Source organism: Gymnoscopelus braueri (assembly GCF_963280865.1).
Source record: "Gymnoscopelus braueri genome assembly, chromosome: 9".
NCBI lineage: Eukaryota > Metazoa > Chordata > Actinopteri > Myctophiformes > Myctophidae > Gymnoscopelus > Gymnoscopelus braueri.
The window spans coordinates 56,799,836-56,820,728 of NC_137610.1; the positions used below are offsets into that span (position 1 = coordinate 56,799,836).

General features: G+C 41.9%; 1 protein-coding gene across 1 annotated transcript in view; it reads left to right on the forward strand.

Moving 5' to 3' along the window:
* Positions 1-20,893, forward strand: part of pparab (peroxisome proliferator-activated receptor alpha b) — an 86,779-nt gene that overhangs the window by 49,106 nt on the left and 16,780 nt on the right. Inside the window, exon 4 of the mRNA XM_080438514.1 lies at positions 8,908-9,046. Coding sequence (XP_080294640.1) covers positions 8,908-9,046 — 139 coding nt within the window. The remainder of the gene's footprint in view (positions 1-8,907; positions 9,047-20,893) is intronic.

The window sequence follows — 20,893 nt, forward strand, 5'->3', positions numbered from 1 at the left end:
TGCCAGTGAACTTTGTGAGGAATGTTCACTGGGGACTGTGCATGGCAGGTACGTCCAGTCATCCTGAGTCCCACCTTAGTTGGACCGCATACCAAAAATCATCCATAGTCTCATTATAAGGATGTTACAGGACTAGGACTCAATAAAAGATTTAAGAATACAAATATAGTTATGGACCCAACCGCGATGGAGGGGCGCAGTCTCAAGCTAACTTGAGCCACGGGAAGCACCACCGAGCGCGCTAAGGCGTGCGAGTTGCCGTGCCGAACGTTGCGAAGTTCGCTTTGAGCCTACTCAGCCCGTCCGAATTATGTACCGATAGGCACAGAATAGTAAATGATGTTTGTGGGGACTGCGTTTGCCCCAACTGAACCTCCCAGTGACTACTGGTCAATCCTAGTGCGTCTTTGCTGGGACTGACACAATTCTTTATTTCTGCTACAAGGGTTAGGGTTTAGAGTAATGAGAACCTTTAAACATTTATTTTTAAGGTCCTTATTATTTCACATTTGTTCATCTAAGTCTTCCTAGGTCCATTGTTTGATTATGTGTGTCTTAACCCACATAGTCCTTTTGAAGGGTTGAGTGGGCATTTGGGTTGACTACCCTCACACCTATTTGGGTCTTAAGCTATGGGTCAGGAAGAAGCCCCTTGTCTTCCCCTAGGGTCGTTGATGCTTCTGTGATTGTCCTTAATCTAGTATCTAGGTCAGGTGTTACTCCTCCTTTCTCTGAGTGGGTCCTTGTTCTTTTAGTTCTCTCTGAGTACCTGGTGGTCTCTTTGTGTTTCTGTGAGTTTGTTTGATTGCATTAAGAAGGGTTGGTTTGTGTGTTTCTAGTGTTTGTCATATTAAGTCCCTCTGGAAAAATTGTACCTAATCTGTTTATCCATTGTCTTTCGTTATATTGCCTTTGTCCTAGTGTCCAAAATGTTCTAGGTCAGAGACTTTTAGGGAATTTATGCCATGTGTCATAAAGTGTTGAACAATTATTAAATTGGTCTTCTTGGCATTATTTATATTATATCTATGCTGGTTTAATCTGGTGGCGATTGTGTTTTGTGTTTCACCCACATATTGAAGGTTACATTTGGTGCAGGTGATTAAGTAAATACAGTTTTTAGTGGTAGCTTGTATTTTTTGTTTAATGCCAAACACCCTTTTGTTGTGTCTGTTGGTCACCATTTGGGTGCTTTTAAAGTAATGTGGTCTCCTGTTAGTTGTTCTATTCGTTCCTTTAAGAGTGCTGTGGACTAGATAATCTTTGAGGTTCTTGTTTTTTCTGTAGGCTGAAATGATTTTACACCCATTTAAAAGAGTGTTTCCTCTGTTCTGGAAATTCCTTTTTATCCTGGTGTTAGCTAATTTGCTTTGTGAGGAGTATGTAGTGACAAGGGCCAGCTGTGGGCCCTGGTATTTTTCCTTTACTTCCAGAAAGGTGTCTTGGGCCTTTCGTAGGAAGGTCCTTGTGTACCCTCTTTTTCGTAGGGCGCAGAATAAGATCTTGCAGGCTGTCTTAAAATCCTGTTCTTGTGTGCAAATTCTGTGGAATCGTAGTAGCTGTGATTTAACAATCCCTGTGTAACAGTGTGGTGGGTGGAATGACATTTTATGTAAGAGAGGCAATTTTATTTATAGTTTGTAAACGGGCCTAAAAACCTAAACTTTAAAGAAAGGGAAAATGGTTAACCCTAATGGGGAATCCTTTCTCCCCCCCCCCCCCCCTTTTTCTTTTAAAAAAAGCTATAGGAAAGGCGAAACAGCCAAAAAGAACTTAGGGCTAAGATTTAGAATTTAGATTAAAGACTTAGTTAAACAGAATGTAAAATTATAAGGACCTTAAAATTAAAGAGTAACGGGATCCCAAAAAGACTTTCTTTCAAAAACAAGATGGCGAGAGCAAAAATTCCTTGCTCTGCCTTTTTCTGAAAGGATGCCCTTTCTAAAAAGGCTTAGCACTGAAGTCCAACCCAAACCATTCCCTAACCCTAAGTCCATGTGTTAGGGTTAGCCTAACCCTAACCCTACGTCACAGGACTTGGAGACAAGTCTTGTCTGCTTTGGATCACTGAAAACAAAGTAGTCGTTGACATTTGAAATATATTTGTTTTCTTGGCTTGCTGGCAGCATGCACAAGAGACCTGACACTGATTCAGGTAGTTTGCGCAGGATTAAGGGGACATTTGGGGGACATAGAGGACATAACAGGATTAAGGGGACATTTGGGGGACATAGAGGACATAACAGGATTAAGGGGACATTTGGGGGACATAGAGGACATAACAGGATTAAGGGGACATTTGGGGGACATAGAGGACATAACAGGATTAAGGGGACATTTGGGGGACATAGCGGACAATATTTTCATGAATGCATAGACGCTTCATATTTCAGCTAGCTAGTTATTTATCTTCCACAGTCCAAATAATTATTCTGTTGGCTAAGTTCCCTGTTATAAGAAATTTCGTTTTATACTTTTCTTGTTGATTATTCATATGTTTTTGAAAATCATACTTTTGGGGATTTCTAAATATATCAACATATCGTCTCTGTCTCGTGGAAACCTCATACGTCCAAAAATGTGACTTTTCAGGATTCAAATAAAATAAGAGCAAAAACTAAAAAAACAAAAAAAAACACTGTGTGTGTGTGTGTGTGTGTGTGTGTGTGTGTGTGTGTGTGTGTGTGTGTGTGTGTGTGGTATTGTGATAATATCACTTTGCTTATTGTCTTTCAAACATTTTCTAAAGAAATGATGAAAATAGCACATCTCAACGCGTTGTTGTGATCCGATACAAGCTTGTAGATCGGCCATTGTTGCTTATTTCTGGACATTTTCGATGAGGTTTCAAAGTATAAAAGAAGGAGTAAGTTAAAGTTAAACCAGGAAAATAAATTGAAGCTCCTGCTGATGTGATACGATTCACCTGTTCACAATGCGACGCCATTTGATCACGATGTGATTCAACACAATGCAAAGGATCTATATTTACGCCCACGTTTTACTGAAAATGCATTACATTTAAATCACAACGTTTTTTAGAAAGCTTCGATGCAAGCTTGTAGATCGGCTATTGTCGCTATTTTTCTTTTCCTTTTTCGATGAGGTTTCAAAGTATAAAATAAGGATTACGTTGATTAAAACCAGGAAAAGCTCATATCGCAATATCGTTATACTGCCCAGCCCTCGTGTGTGTGTGTGTGTGTGTGTGTGTGTGTGTGTGTGTGTGTGTGTGTTGCAATCTTCATTCTTCAGCCTCATCATGGGCCATGTCCACACACACGGAAAGCTTTTTCTTTTTAGATGCCGTGGCCTTTCTACCAACAACCCAGTCATTTACAACCATGACGTTGGCTCGTTAACCACAACCATGAGATATGACTTCATGTTTACCGTGGTTTCAGCTACAGTATAGCTATAGCTACAGTGTAGCTATAGCTACAGTATAGCTATAGCTACAGTATAGCTATAGCCCGAAACGTTTGAACGTTGTCGTGGAGCATCAATAAACGCTCCGAGAGCGAGAGCTCTGCACTTGATATGGAGCTTGTAGAGTTTCTGACCGACAGACAGACAGCAGCGATATCCAAAGCGCTCCCGTGCTCGTAAAACAAACTCTCTGTGGATAAACACGGCCCCGCCCCCTTATGCCTGTGTGGGCCGGTGGGTCAGAGTCCCAGTCAGATTGCCAACGTGGGCAGAGACGACCGGGCCGTGTCAAGGCAGGGCCGTGTTTACCACCTCCAGGCTATCAGCCGGGTCAAGGTGGAAGCCATCGTCTCAACAAGCAGCCAGTAGAGAGTATTCATTAAATAAGGGCCCCACTGTATATCTGTCTGAAGGCCTTTGACACGCCAAAGGTGAAGCACATGTAAGCAAGCAGCCAAGCACACACGTGCACTACACACACCCCCCCCCCCCCCCCATGCATGTGCAAAGAGTGGACAGAGATTCATCACTAATTGGTCCACCCAGTGTATAAGTTAGTATTATGCGCACGGACACGAGCGCACGCACACACACACACACACACACACACACACACACACACACACACACACACACACACACACACACACACACACACACACACACACACACACACACACACACACACACACACACACACACACTTGTGTATTACAACAGATGTTATTTCATGTTATGATTATGATGATTGTTGCAGCATGTGATGCAAGACATTATCTGTTTTTTATCAATGTTTGTATCTATCTGTCTTTTATTTTTATCTATCTGTCTTATAGATATCTATCTGTTTTTTTTTATCTATCTTATCTTCCCATCCACACCGCTCTGTGTTGTACGTTTACCACTTTAAAGGTAGGGCAACAGATAAGGGGTAACTTTTCATATTTACGTACCATTATCTAAACGTTTGTTTTGTTTTGGGTTGGTGAGCTTACAGCCAGCAGAATGGAGCTGCACAGGGATGACATAACCCAGTGGTTCTCAAACTTTCTCATGTCAAGGACCCCCAAAATGATATGTATTTGGCCGCGGACCCCCATCTCAAAAAATATTGTTCCAGGGACCCCCAGAAGCGAGGATTTGAGTTACAAATGTTCGCTTAAAAAAAAAGAAAATATATATATTCAAAGATTTTCACACATTTTCAAGATTTTTCAAAAATAGCAGATCTGCAAGCTCAAAGAGCTTGAGCATTGAGCTTGTATATCTGCTATTTTTGAATAGCTAAAGTATAAAATAATAGTTAAAGTGGTTAAAATGATTGTGACACTATATTAGCTACTTTAGCTGGGGACCCCCTGGTATCCCCCCAAGGACCCCTGGAGGAAGCTTCTAGTTGTACAACATGCCGTACTGTACTTCTGTATTTCTGTGTGATATCAGCCTGTAAATGTTCATTTCCAAAAACCAGCTCTATTTGCAATGTCCTGGAAACATTTCTGGAAACCATTTGGGTTGTCGGGCGGATTTTAACTGTTCGAACGGCTGCTTTTCAACATTTATATTACAGTAATGTTGTTTTATGAGAATGCACAACTGTAACATCCACTCTGTCGGGTGGAAACCTCATATGTGCAAAACTGTCACTTGGATTCAAATTCAAAAATAGCAGATCTACAAGCTCAAAACACGTTTCAAGCTTTTGGATCTGCTACTTATGCTTTTGTGTGACGCTGTAGTATGATCAAGTAAGGGCGTTCATTTATGAAAAAACACAAAAGGTTTGCATATTGAGATAAGAGGCTTCTAGTTTATTAGAATTTCCAGCATTTAAACGTATTCTCTGTTGCCCTGTCTTTAAACCCTATATTCTTTGTTTCACTGACCATGTGACTAGCTGCTTCGCGCAGCGTTTCGAGCTTGTAGATCTGCTACTTTTGATGCTTTTGTGTGACGTTGTAGGGGGGGGGGGGGGCGAGGGAGATGAATAGTCACCTAGTTGGACAGAAAAACTTCAGTCCGTCAAGGAATGACTGAAACCAGGCCAGGGCCAGAGATACATTCCTACATGATGTTCTAGTCCTGATAATAAAATGATCTACAGTGTCAAATGCCGATGAAAGATCCAGGTGAACCAGGACTGAGGATCTACCAGAATCAGTTAGAAGAAAGCGAGTGACCTATCCTCCAGTTGTCGCTGTCATGGGAAAATGACAGAAATAGTTTGACCTCTATTACGATGGCAACACACTGACCCCCTGCAGCGCTGCACACACACACACACACACACACACACACACACACACACACACACACACACACACACACACACACACACACACACACACACACACACACACACACACACACACACACACACACAGGCCCCCTGCAGGGCTGGTCACACACACACACACACACACACACACACACACACACACACACACACACACACACACACACACACACACACACACACACACACACACACACACACAGGCCCCCTGCAGGGCTGGTCACACACACACATGTCTGGCATGGAACACCTCTGGTCTGCTCTGCTGACATGCTGCCCTGGCTGGCCTCATGTCACCTTGTATGTGTGGGTGTGTTTGCATTTGTGTGGGTGTGTGGCTTATCTGTGTGTGTGTGTGTGTGTGTGAGCGCGAGCGCGTGTTTGCCTGTATTACAATACTTGTGAGGGCCAAATGCACAGAAACAGACATTTTGAGGAAAAATGTCCAGGTCATCATATGAGAAATGCTTGTTTTATGGTTAAACATGATTGGGGGAGTTAAAGGTAGGGTAAGTGATATTTTTTGGTTAAAACAAAAAGTATTTTGTTAAAAGGTTAAAGCTCTATATTCTGATAGTAATCATTGCTATATAGTGTTTGTTCAGTAACAGGAGTCTCCCTGTCTCTCCAGCTCTTTAATAAACAGAAAATACATTTTCCGGTAGGTGTCAAAATCTCAGCCAATCAGGAGAAAGTACCCATTTTTAAGCTTCATTCTTATAGTGTTCCAGTTCCAATTTTGCCTGCTCATTTCTTAGTGTCACCACTTCCAATTACACTTGTTTAATCTGTATCCTGATTGAGTTCTCTGTCCTGGTTGGATAAAATCTGAAATGAAACTGAAACTGAAACGAAAATGCATTTTCTGTTTTATAAAGAGCTGGAGAGACAAGGAGACTCCTAATACTGAACAAACACTCTATAGCAATGAGTACTATCACAATATAGAGCTATTTAACACTTATTTTAACCAAAGAAAATCACTTACCCCACCTTTAAGCTTACATTTACAATTTGGGAAAGATTCAGGTTGAGGTTAGGATTAGACATTGGTTTAGGATTTATGCCTGATTTATACTTAGTGTCGTTGTGTGCCGGTGCAGATCTACAAAGTGGGGTCCAGGGAACCTCAGTGTTCCTTGAGGGCGTTCTAAATGGACCCTTAAAGGTCCGTAACTGCGAGTGTACAAATGGAACCAAATGTACCCGTGTGGGTCCATTTGTACGAGTTATGGGAGTTCTTGAAATAAATAAAAAGTTTGAGAACCACTGGTTAGGACTCTCCAAACTCTGACCCAAACATCTGCCATGGTTCAGGCTCTGGTGTCAGTGTGAATGTATTGCTGCAAACATTTGCATTTCCTCATGTCTTTCATAACAACGTTTTGTTCTATTTATAGTGAAATATCACCTGAATCACAACTCCACCCAGAACCAACAAATTATTGTTTTGTCCCACATTGTAATTCACTTGATGGTTAAACTTCTCAAATGTCTAAAAATCTTTTGAAAATAGCAGATCTACAAGCTCACAATGTGTCACATCGCGACGCATTGTGAGCTTGTAGATCGGCTATTTGCAAATGGTCAAAATGTATATAGGGCTGAAGTGTTTAATGTATGTTTTGTAATAATAATCAAACTCTTTAAAGTAACTAAGTAACTAAAGCTTTCAAATAATTGTAGTGGAGTAAAAGTACAATATTTGCCTCTTAGATGTAGTGGAGTAGAAGTAAAAGTATTGGAAATACTCAAGTAAAGTACAAATACCTCAAAATATGTACTTAAGTACAGTACTTAAGTAATTGTACTTAGTTACTTTACACCACTGCTGCAAAGACATTATTTCCTCAAGATAAATAAGAAGGCAGACAGCTATGAATCTGGTTGCATGTTGCTATTAAGCAATATTCCCCTGTCCATTTTCAGCCTGTTGACTGGTCCCCGAAGACACATGTTGCTCTTTGTGTGAGATTGCGTAAACTCGGTGGAGATCAGTGTTGAAATGATAACCGTGTATGGCCGATAGTGTCACGTACCACTCGCATGGAGGGGAGTCAATAATTGTGATTAATGGCCTCCCGTTTCATTTCTAATGGGGAGAGTTGGTCAATAGCGTCTTCTGGATGGCTTATTTGGATGCAAAATAAGGTTATTCGAGGCTCTTTTGACTTGTACTCTTAACCACTTAACCATTTAGCCGCAAAAATGTTCTAAATTATTTTTGAAACTAGCCCGTCTAACAAACCCGCAATGCGCCGCATCGCGACCCTGACATCCACACACAATAAACTGTTTTTATTTAGTTTTGACACTTGCTTTGGCAACGTCTTCTCGTGCCAATAAAGCGCCTTTGAATTGACATTCCCAAAATTGGGACGCCAAGGTTATAGCGGTTAAACATACTGAGAAACTGTCATTTATTTTATTTTTTTTGTACCTTTTTATTAGTTTAATACAAGCTTAAATGGCCATTTCTATGTCTTATGGCATTGCTTCTCAAAGTGGGTCCAGGGACCTCCAGAGGTCCTTGTGGGGGGTGTTCCAGGGGGTCCCCTGCAAAAAGTGGCCGTTCAAAAATAGCAGATCTACAAGCTCACAGTGCGTCACTTCATGCCGCGCTGGGAGCTTGTAGATCTGCTATTTTTGAACATGAAAAAAATAAGAATCTGGAAAGTTTTTGAATTTCTTTTTAATCTTGAATTGTTTTAAACATAAATCTTCTCTTCTGGGGGTCCCTGGCACAAAAAAAAATCAGATGGGGGTCCACGGCCAAATATACTGTATATCAATTTGGGGGTCCCTGGTATGAAAAGAATTGAGAACCACTGTCCTCTGGTGTTCACAAGTTGTAGACAAATACTAATGAACCCCTAATTAACACTATGAGGCTAAACTAGATGTTAAACATTCACAATAATAACTAATACTGAGGCTTTGGCTTTGATTTCAACAATGTTTATAGTTTGTTAAATCCCTTGTGTCTGTTCTGCTCCACCATGCAGGGTTCTTCAGGAGAACCATCCTGTTAAATCCCTTGTGTCTGTTCTGCTCCACCATGTAGGGTTCTTCAGGAGAACCATCCTGTTAAATCCCTTGTGTCTGTTCTGCTCCACCATGTAGGGTTCTTCAGGAGAACCATCCTGTTAAATCCCTTGTGTCTGTTCTGCTCCACCATGTAGGGGTTCTTCAGGAGAACCATCCGTCTAAAACTGGAGTATGATAAGTGTGAGCGACGCTGCAAGATCCAGAAGAAGAACCGCAACAAGTGCCAATTCTGCCGCTTCCAGAAGTGCCTTTCTGTGGGCATGTCCCACAACGGTGAGTTACACACACACACACACACACACACACACACACACACACACACACACACACACACACACACACACACACACACACACACACACACACACACACACACACACACACACACACACACACACACACACACACAGTGAGGTGAGATGGGTCTGGACTGTCTTGTTACTGTCCCGCCGGGCAGAACCAGGAAACAGTCCAAACCATTGACTTCAAACTTGGCATGTGTGTCACTTGCAGTTGACCTGCAGGGGGCGTGTTTGAAAATATATGAACTTTTAACATGGAAATGATTATGACGATTATGCAAAAAATAATTGTGATTACCTCAAATAATTGCGATGATGCAATGATTGTGACAGGCCTACGGGTCATGCATAATGAGTGGGGGGGCGTGTATTCCCAACTTGCATCATTCTCCACTTGCTTTGTTCTTGAGTAGTTTGGCCCTCACAACACACACACACACACACACACACACACACACACACACACACACACACACACACACACACACACACACACACACACACACACACACACACACACACACACACACAGACTATTACGTGCTAACACACAAACAAGCTCTTCGATGTTGGGTTGCATGTTAAAACAAGCTCAACAACTGGAATAGACTATCATTCAGTACAATCGTTTTCCCATTACATCACTTTGACTCAACTGTATCTCTCCATGCTCTGAGATAGAACAGTCACATTATCATCTATCTGTATCTCTTCATGCTCTGAGATAGAACAGTCACATTATCATCTATCTGCTCTGAGATAGAACAGTCACATTATCATCTATCTGTATATCTTCATGCTCTGAGATAGAACAGTCACATTATCATCTACATTCTGTCATGCAGTGGCTCTCCAAAAACGTGGGGTCCGGGGACCCCCAAGGGTCCGTGACGGGGGTTCCAGGGTGTTCCCCAGGAAAAGGAGGAACAGTTTGAACCACTTTGAACCTATTTTATACTTCGGATATGAAAAAAATAGCTGATCTACAAGCTCACAACGCGTCGCATCGTGACACGTTGTGAGCCTTTAGATCGGCAAGCAGATCTAGCCACTTGCTTGCTGCATGCCTGCATTGAGAGCTTCAGACGGGGCTGCCTGTGTGGAGGGGTGTGTTTACTGTAGTTCTGAACCCGCTCACCCTGTAGGTGAGCCTATAGAGAGGGAGGCTCACCCTGTAGGTGAGCCTATAGAGAGGGAGGCTCAGGGTGTAACTATGTTACTAAGTCATCTGTCAGCACCACTGCCTCAAACATGTCATGTTGTTGTTAGTAGGAATAAACACAGAAGCCACCCGGGAGGAAGTGGACTAAGTAAGGGGAGGGGTCAAGCCCAAGTTCCTGTTTTAAAAGGGGGTGTTTTTTTTTTTTTACCAAATGGGTTCCCTGATTGTTAGTATTATTACTTTCCCCAGTATTAGTGCAACAATAGCCAAAACTGTAATAATATTACATTTATTAATCCAAGTAACTTTGAGTACTAAAGTTATAATGAATGTGATTTGTATGAGACTATTGAGCCTAAATTATGACATAATTATGACAGGGTGTTGTGTTGGGAAAGCAAAATTAATATCATCTTCTTTCGGCTATTTCCCATCAGCAAATATAGCAATATAACAATATAACTTGTAATGCAGTTACTCTTGATACCAAGTCATCTTTAAGTAGTAATAAATAACTAATAACGTATTACTCTTCCTGAGTAAACTGTAAAAGTATGCATAAGGTCAGGGTTTACAGTGAAGGACCGGATCAATGGACCAATGACAGTCTGCTGCAGATTTAACCCATTAAGACCTGAGGCCCATTCTACAAATGTCTTCTAAATCCTAATAGTTTTGTTTTTTTTCTACATAAGACATTTTTAAATAGCCCAAATAAATGTTCAAAGGACACACAGCTGTGTTCCCGATCTAAATGGATTCAATAATACAAAGAAATTACATTTAACTTTATACTTTCAATTCGTTTTTCAAATTTGCAAAAATAACTGATAGCTGTAGATCAGACGTTCTGATCTACAGTATAGTATATATTACGTTCTGATCTACAGTATAGTATATATTACGTTCTGATCTACAGTATAGTATATATTACGTTCTGATCTACAGTATAGTATATATTACGTTCTGATCTACAGTATAGTATATATTACGTTCTGATCTACAGTATAGTATATATTACGTTCTGATCTACAGTATAATATATATTACGTTCTGATCTACAGTATAATATATATTACGTTCTGATCTACAGTATAGTATATATTACGTTCTGATCTACAGTATAGTATATATTACGTTCTGATCTACAGTATAGTATATATTACGTTCTGATCTACAGTATAATATATATTACGTTCTGATCTACAGTATAATATATATTACGTTCTGATCTACAGTATAGTATATATTACGTTCTGATCTACAGTATAGTATATATTACGTTCTGATCTACAGTATAGTATATATTACGTTCTGATCTACAGTATAATATATATTACGTTCTGATCTACAGTATAATATATATTACGTTCTGATCTACAGTATAGTATATATTACGTTCTGATCTACAGTATAGTATATATTACGTTCTGATCTACAGTATAATATATATTACGTTCTGATCTACAGTATAATATATATTACGTTCTGATCTACAGTATAGTATATATTACGTTCTGATCTACAGTATAGTATATATTACGTTCTGATCTACAGTATAATATATATTACGTTCTGATCTACAGTATAATATATATTACGTTCTGATCTACAGTATAGTATATATTACGTTCTGATCTACAGTATAATATATATTACGTTCTGATCTACAGTATAGTATATATTACGTTCTGATCTACAGTATAGTATATATTACGTTCTGATCTACAGTATAGTATATATTACGTTCTGATCTACAGTATAGTATATATTACGTTCTGATCTACAGTATAGTATATATTACGTTCTGATCTACAGTATAGTATATATTACGTTCTGATCTACAGTATAGTATATATTACGTTCTGATCTACAGTATAGTATATATTACGTTCTGATCTACAGTATAGTATATATTACGTTCTGATCTACAGTATAGTATATATTACGTTCTGATCTACAGTATAGTATATATTACGTTCTGATCAGACGTTCTGATCAGGCCTGGTTGAGTGGTTGTAAATCTCAAAGACATTCACGGCCATTGGGCTGCCATGTGGTCAGATGGGTGGGCCACTTTTCTTTGGCTTATTAACCCCTTTTTCTCCCCAATTTAGTCGTTATGCCAATTAATTCCTCCACACACACACATACACACACACACACACACACACACACACACACACACACACACACACACACACACACACACACACACACACACGTTGTCACTGCTGTTATCCTACTGACTCACCTACCAGTGAGGAGCCTCCACCAGGAGGACATAGAGCCTTCGTCCTACTCCTCCCGCCCAACACTCCCTGCTGACAGGCTCCGCCCCCCAGCCCGTAGGTGTTCAGTGACAATTATCACCCTCCTCGCCCGGCTCCCCTCCCCAGAACGGCTCAAATGTGTTGGTGTAGACGCTCCACAATGTGTTGGTGTAGACGCTCCACAATGTGTTGGTGTAGACGCTCCACAATGTGTTGGTGTAGACGCTCCACAATGTGTTGGTGTAGACGCTCCACAATGTGTTGGTGTAGACGCTCCACAATGTGTTGGTGTAGACGCTCCACAATGTGTTGGTGTAGACGCTCCACAATGTGTTGGTGTAGACGCTCCACAATGTGTTGGTGTAGACGCTCCACAATGTGTTGGTGTAGACGCTCCACAATGTGTTGGTGTAGACGCTCCACAATGTGTTGGTGTAGACGCTCCACAATGTGTTGGTGTAGACGCTCCACAATGTGTTGGTGTAGACGCTCCACAATGTGTTGGTGTAGACGCTCCACAATGTGTTGGTGTAGACGCTCCACAAAGTGTTGTGTAGACGCTCCACAATGTGTTGGTGTAGACGCTCCACAATGTGTTGGTGTAGACGCTCCACAAAGTGTTGTGTAGACGCTCCACAATGTGTTGGTGTAGACGCTCCACAATGTGTTGGTGTAGACGCTCCACAATGTGTTGGTGTAGACGCTCCACAATGTGTTGGTGTAGACGCTCCACAATGTGTTGGTGTAGACGCTCCACAATGTGTTGGTGTAGACGCTCCACAATGTGTTGGTGTAGACGCTCCACAATGTGTTGGTGTAGACGCTCCACAATGTGTTGGTGTAGACGCTCCACAAAGTGTTGTGTAGACGCTCCACAATGTGTTGGTGTAGACGCTCCACAATGTGTTGGTGTAGACGCTCCACAAAGTGTTGTGTAGACGCTCCACAATGTGTTGGTGTAGACGCTCCACAATGTGTTGGTGTAGACGCTCCACAATGTGTTGGTGTAGACGCTCCACAAAGTGTTGTGTAGACGCTCCACAATGTGTTGGTGTAGACGCTCCACAATGTGTTGGTGTAGACGCTCCACAAAGTGTTGTGTAGACGCTCCACAATGTGTTGGTGTAGACGCTCCACAATGTGTTGGTGTAGACGCTCCACAATGTGTTGGTGTAGACGCTCCACAATGTGTTGGTGTAGACGCTCCACAATGTGTTGGTGTAGACGCTCCACAATGTGTTGGTGTAGACGCTCCACAATGTGTTGGTGTAGACGCTCCACAATGTGTTGGTGTAGACGCTCCACAATGTGTTGGTGTAGACGCTCCACAATGTGTTGGTGTAGACGCTCCACAATGTGTTGGTGTAGACGCTCCACAATGTGTTGGTGTAGACGCTCCACAATGTGTTGGTGTAGACGCTCCACAAAGTGTTGTGTAGACGCTCCACAATGTGTTGGTGTAGACGCTCCACAATGTGTTGGTGTAGACGCTCCACAAAGTGTTGTGTAGACGCTCCACAATGTGTTGGTGTAGACGCTCCACAATGTGTTGGTGTAGACGCTCCACAATGTGTTGGTGTAGACGCTCCACAATGTGTTGGTGTAGACGCTCCACAATGTGTTGGTGTAGACGCTCCACAATGTGTTGGTGTAGACGCTCCACAATGTGTTGGTGTAGACGCTCCACAATGTGTTGGTGTAGACGCTCCACAATGTGTTGGTGTAGACGCTCCACAATGTGTTGGTGTAGACGCTCCACAATGTGTTGGTGTAGACGCTCCACAATGTGTTGGTGTAGACGCTCCACAATGTGTTGGTGTAGACGCTCCACAATGTGTTGGTGTAGACGCTCCACAATGTGTTGGTGTAGACGCTCCACAATGTGTTGGTGTAGACGCTCCACAATGTGTTGGTGTAGACGCTCCACAATGTGTTGGTGTAGACGCTCCACAAAGCGGTGGATTCCAACCCACAACCTCCTTTTTCATGTTTATATTAAAGGAGTAGTTCACCCAAAAAAAGTCTTATTTTCTATCAATTACACACCACATGGAGCCTTGAATTCATGGATTTGTTTTTGTTTTTGTGGCATTCCTAAGCCAATAATTTGATGACCGGGTGTATTTCCGATAGGAGACACAAAGAGTCTACTTTGTGTCTCCTACCGGATACATTAGCCGGTAGGAGATGGTAATCGAATGATTGGCTTAGGAATGCGACAAAAACTAAGAATAATCCATGAATTCAGCAAGGCTTCATGGGATGTGCAATTGATCGAAAATAAGTACTTTTTTGGGTGAACTACTCCTTTAATGAGAAATCAATCCATTGTGTTCTGGCTAGGATCAATGGAAGGAAGTAAGTTCCTTATGTAATGGCTGTCCTATAGTTCATATGTAATGTCTATCTGTCCTATAGTTCATATGTAATGTCTATCTGTCCTATAGTTCATAGAGGTGTAGAAGTAATAGAGGTTCATAGAGGTGTAGAAGTAATAGAGGTTCATAGAGGTGTAGAAGTAATAGAGGTTCATAGTGGTGTAGAAGTAATAGAGGTTCATAGTGGTGTAGAAGTAATAGAGGTTCATAGAGGTGTAGAAGTAATAGAGGTTCATAGAGGTGTAGAAGTAATAGAGGTTCATAGTGGTGTAGAAGTAATAGAGGTTCATAGTGGTGTAGAAGTAATAGAGGTTCATAGTGGTGTAGAAGTAATAGAGGTTCATAGAGGTGTAGAAGTAATAGAGGTTCATAGAGGTGTAGAAGTAATAGAGGTTCATAGTGGTGTAGAAGTAATAGAGGTTCATAGTGGTGTAGAAGTAATAGAGGTTCATAGTGGTGTAGAAGTAATAGAGGTTCATAGAGGTGTAGAAGTAATAGAGGTTCATAGAGGTGTAGAAGTAATAGAGGTTCATAGTGGTGTAGAAGTAATAGAGGTTCATAGAGGTGTAGAAGTAATAGAGGTTCATAGTGGTGTAGAAGTAAGGTCCTTATGTAATGGCTGTCCTAATGTTCATAGAGGTGTCTGAGGATGTGGGACAGTGGAACACTGTCCTCACTGTCTGGCATTGTGACCCATGTTGTTTACTCAACATACAGCATGGCATGTTGACCTCTGGCCACGGTCAGCGTCCTGCAGGGCACAATGCACTGAAATAGAATGCACTGATCACCATATTGTCTGAGTGTGCGTATGTGTGTGTGTGTGTGTGTGCGTGTGCATGTAGCTGTACACACGCACACGCACACGCACACACACGTGCCTGCCTAATGTCAAGATCCAAAAGGTCAATATCATTGGAGGGTTTACTCAAAGACTGAGCACACAAATACAGACATGGCCTTTTGTCTGTGAGTCTATACTGGTGTATGTGCAGGCCCACACTATATGTGAGTCTATACTGGTGTATGTGCAGGCCCACACTATATGTCAGTCTATACTGGTCTATGTGCAGGCCCACACTATATGTGAGTCTATACTGGTGTAGGCCCACACTATATGTGAGTCTATACTGGTCCAAGTGTAGACCCACACTATATGTGAGTCTATGTGAGTCTATACTGGTGTAGACCCACACTATATGTGAGTCTATACTGGTGTAGACCCACACTATATGTGAGTCTATACTGGTGTAGACCCACACTATATGTGAGTCTATACTATATGTGAGCGCTGACCCATGCCACATTTTGGGGTCTGATGTTTGTCCCCATTTAGGAGAGTCCTAAACCTTCCATCGCTCACATTTTGACGCGTATTTTGTCCAAACGTGTCCAGATCTGCTATTTCTTAACTAATCTAATGAGATGCCTGAAACAGGCACACCAGGTAGTAAGTGGTTAAAAACCAGGCCGTATAATGTGGCCCTTCACAATTATTACATCGTCTAATTCTGATTATTTTGCATAATCTTCATAATAATTCTAACTGCAGTTCCTCTGCTTCCTGTGTGAGTCTACTGTATACAGCAGTGTTGCTTTAGATTTAGTTTTAGTCATATTTGAGTCATCTGAAACGTTTTACTGTAAGTCTAGTTTTAGTCGACTAAATATCATAAGTAACTAAAATGTATTTTGGCGCTGCCTTGATGGTGTCGATTTGAGACTTGGTTGCTGGAAATAACCAGTTCTACTTTAAGTTCTACTGGATCTCTTCTCCACTCGTCACTCACTAACATTTTAGTCTAGTTTTTATTTGTTGACGAAATTGTCAATATATTTAGTCTTAGTTTTAGTCATCATAGCTTAGTTTATATTTAGTTTTTATGTAGTTTTCTTCAGTGAAAAAGGTAGTCGCCTCATTTTTTGGTCATAGTTTTAGTGGAGGAAATCAACACTGGTATACAGTATACGACACTGTATCATGAGCACAGAGTTGATAAACCAGTCCCATGGAAGTTGTCATAAAAGGCCATTTGTTTCCGTTTGTCAGAGTCTCTCTCAGAGCTACAGACCCCATAAGGGTCCGTTTAGACCTCTGGTGGTCCCCGAACCAGACGTTTAGAACCAGTGTCGTAGTGGGGGGAGGGGGGGGGGTGTCCCTAGATCGCCTACACTCAGTGGTAGTATTTCTGTCAATGGCACTTCCTCTTTGTGTGTGTGTGTGTGTGTGTGTGTGTGTGTGTGTGTGTTGGGTTTCATAGGGTGGTAATGTGAGCGCAGACTGAGCGGGACACTGGAGAGGGAAGTGTTAAGTGATCCTGTGAGGTCGGTGTGTTTAGGAGAGACCCACGGTACTGTAGTTAGGCTCATAACATGTAGTTAGGCTCATAACGGAAGTTGTATTAGTCATAGGGCTTATTATTGATCATCTATTGATCGCACAGCGGCTGAGAATGCAGGAAGTTTGCAATTTTTTATGAAAACAGATCGACACGTTGACAGATCACCATTTCATCCTGTACTGTACTTAAAGTTATGTGTTTTTTTAGGCTACACTACTGGTAGCTCCGTTGTCATTATACTGCGTGTGTCTATATCGGTGGTTCTCAAAAACCCAGGGGGTCCCCAATGATTTTGGGAGGTCCCCAGGTGATTTGCTTAATGTGTAAAAAAAACATTGTTTGACTATGTAAGACTTTAAACAGTTCTGTGTGGATTAATCAGACTGATTACGCACAACAAAGATCATGTACTGTAAATGTACGTGATAATATTCAGACATGGACTTTAAATAACAGGACAGGACGATGTGTGGAGAAGCCAGTCGGTTACAATGTAACGATAAACCTATAGGGCTGTTGTGTGAGAATACTATTTCCATGGTTCTTAATATAGCAGAATGACCTTGTTCAATATCATATCTTCTGGGCCCTCCGGCCGTCTCAGCAGAGTCTGTGTATCTGTTTAACAAACAGAATATTATTGTGTAATATAGTTTTTTTTTTTCTTAAAGTACAACAGCTCACAGATCACATGTTCAGACAAGATGAAGTGTAATAAATGCTTCAGTGATGCCATGCTGCTGTAAGCTTGTGAGGGCTGGTTTGTTACTGTCTCCTAACCCTATAGTTGGTTGAGCAGTAGCTGGGGGTGCATAGAGAGGCCGCTGGGAAGTTGGTCTATGCCTCCCTTGGTCTATGTGTCGACCTGTCCCTGAGCAAGACTCTTAACCCCTAACCGCCCCCTTCCTCAGCATGACCACCTGAGTAGCCATCAGCTGGGAGAAGCTGAATTTCCCCTGTAGGATCAATATCATGTATTAAGGCCCTGATACTCTCCAAAGTGTCATTGACGGGAGAGTCCCTGGCCGCCGCACGTCAAGTTACGCCACTTGGACGCGTCTATTCGTCTCTATATATTCGGCTGTTTAATGCAGTGGTTTTCAACCTTTTTCATATCAAGGCCCATTATTTATTCGGCATTTGAGCCACGGAAGCCGTTTGATGACATTTAGACTCTCAGACCCAAAACTTATGACCCAAAGTACAGTTTTTGTCGTTGGATAAGATTTCGTCCACAATTCCATCCATGCTGTATAGATGTTGGTTCCATAGGAGAGACAACAGGCAAACGTTGATCAAAATAACAATTATTCTACTCTCTCTAATTGTGTTACTTCTTGTAAATAAAGTAATGCAGATGTTTAACAATAATTTAACTCTTGAGAGCGTAAAATGAGACCAAACGGACCCGTAAGGGTCCGTTTGGTTTCATTTTACGCTCTCAAGAGTTAAAGATCTAATAAGGGTCCATTTGGTTACCAACTCTCCTTCGTTTAGCTGGGGACCACCTGGAACCCCCTCAAGGACCACCGGTGGTCCCCGCACCACTGGTTGAGAACCACTGGTGTAATGTATCGTTGTAACTGGAGTGGATTACTTCTATCCACCACCTGAAATGACAGAACATAATGATAGCCCCGCCCACCTCCCCACCGAGGGTCTCGCTCTCTCTCCCTCCCAGTGAGGTCAGAGGGGCAGCCCCTCCCCCTGGAGACTTAAAGTTTAGCTCCGCTCAGTGTCTCTTCTCTTAATGAGAGTTGGCTCCTGGCCAACGCTCTTATACCTGCTTTACACATAGTGGCTCATCCACTTACTGAGTGAAGAGTCATCTAATGAGCCCCATGCTGGGTGGGTGCTGCCTGGCTCTAATGAGCCCCATGCTGGGTGGGTGCTGCCTGGCTCTAATGAGCCCCATGCTGGGTGGGTGCTGCCTGGCTCTAATGAGCCCCATGCTGGGTGGGTGCTGCCTGGCTCTAATGAGCCCCATGCTGGGTGGGTGCTGCCTGGCTCTAATGAGCCCCATGCTGGGTGGGTGCTGCCTGGCTCTAATGAGCCCCATGCTGGGTGGGTGCTGCCTGGCTCCGTCACTCTCAGTGGTGGAAAAGGTACATTTTACACGTAAAAAGTATCAATGCTGCAATACAGAAATACTCTGTTACATGTAAAAGTCCGGAATTCAAAATGTACTTGAGTAAAAAGTACAGAAGTGTTGACATCAAAATGTACTTAAAGTACCAAAAGTAAAAGTACTCATTATGCAGAATGTCCCATTTCAAAATGGCAGATCTACAAGGTCACAATGCGTCGTGTCGAGACGCATTGTGAGCTTGAAGATCGGCTATTTTCAAATGGACAAAATGTATATAGGGCTGAAGTGGTTAATGTATGTGTTGTAATAATAATCAAAATCTACAAAGTAACTAGTAACTAAAGTTTTCAATTAATTGTAGTGGAGTAAAAGTGCAATATTGGAGATGTAATGGAGTAGAAGTAAAAGTATTGGAAATTGGAAATACTGCATGTAATAGGTGTAAACAATCTCCTGCTGACTACATGTTCTGGTCGTGTCCCAAGCTGTCAGGGTTTTGGGCTGCAGTGTTTGATACCTTGGGGCGTACATGGGCAACTGGTGGCCCGGGGCCCACATGCGGCCCCCACCTTCACTTATTGTGGCCCCAGGTTAATATCAGAATTCTGATATATTATTGATTTCAGCTGTTATGATTCTAAACATGCAAACATGACCCACTTTAATTACTTCAGTCTATATTAGTAGCTTAATGACTAGTATTAACATTCTATTGTCTTTTTTTTATGTCCAATGTATTTGTATTTAAGTTCATAAAGTTGACATAAGTATAACTAAATGCATTTGAAATTAAATGAAAATGTTACTTTTCAGGATTCCAATTAAAAAATAGCAAAAATAGCAGATCTATAAGCTCAAAACGTGTCACAGTTTTGAGCTTGTAGATCGGCTATTTTTGCTGCTTTTGTGTGACATAGAATGGCCCGACAGTATATGCAATGTGGCCCTATCTGGAGTGACTGTGTAAATATAGTGGCCCTCTCCATCATCAAAGCCTTGGGGAGTGGTTTGGGTGAGCCAATAGGCTCTATGCACAGCAGACATATTGGGCCTCTTCCTTACTTCCTTCACAGGTGTTACCAATGATACTAATGAAGGCTCTGTTCCATTTAGTGTAGCACAGTGGTTCTCAAACCTTTTAATTTCAAGGACCCTCATAACTCTGAGAGTGTACAAATGGAACCAAATGGACCCTTAAGGATCCATTTGGTTCCATTTGTACACTCAGAGTTCCACACCCGTAAGGGGCCATTTGGAACCCCCTCAAGGAACCATGAGGGTCCCTGGACCACACTTTGAGACCCACTGGTGTAGCAGAGTGTTTCCAGTGAGTCAGCACCCTGACTGTGTTTGAGCAGAATGGAACAGAGCCTTAATCAGTATCATTGGTAACACCTGTTAAGGATTCTCTCCAAAATGGTGGCTGTGCATAGAGCCTATTGACCCTCTCCTCTACCCCTACAAACCACCATCCATATGGCCTCTCCTCTACTCCTACAAACCACCATCCATATGGCCTCTCCTCTACTCCTACAAACCACCATCCATATGGCCTCTCCTCTACCCCTACAAAC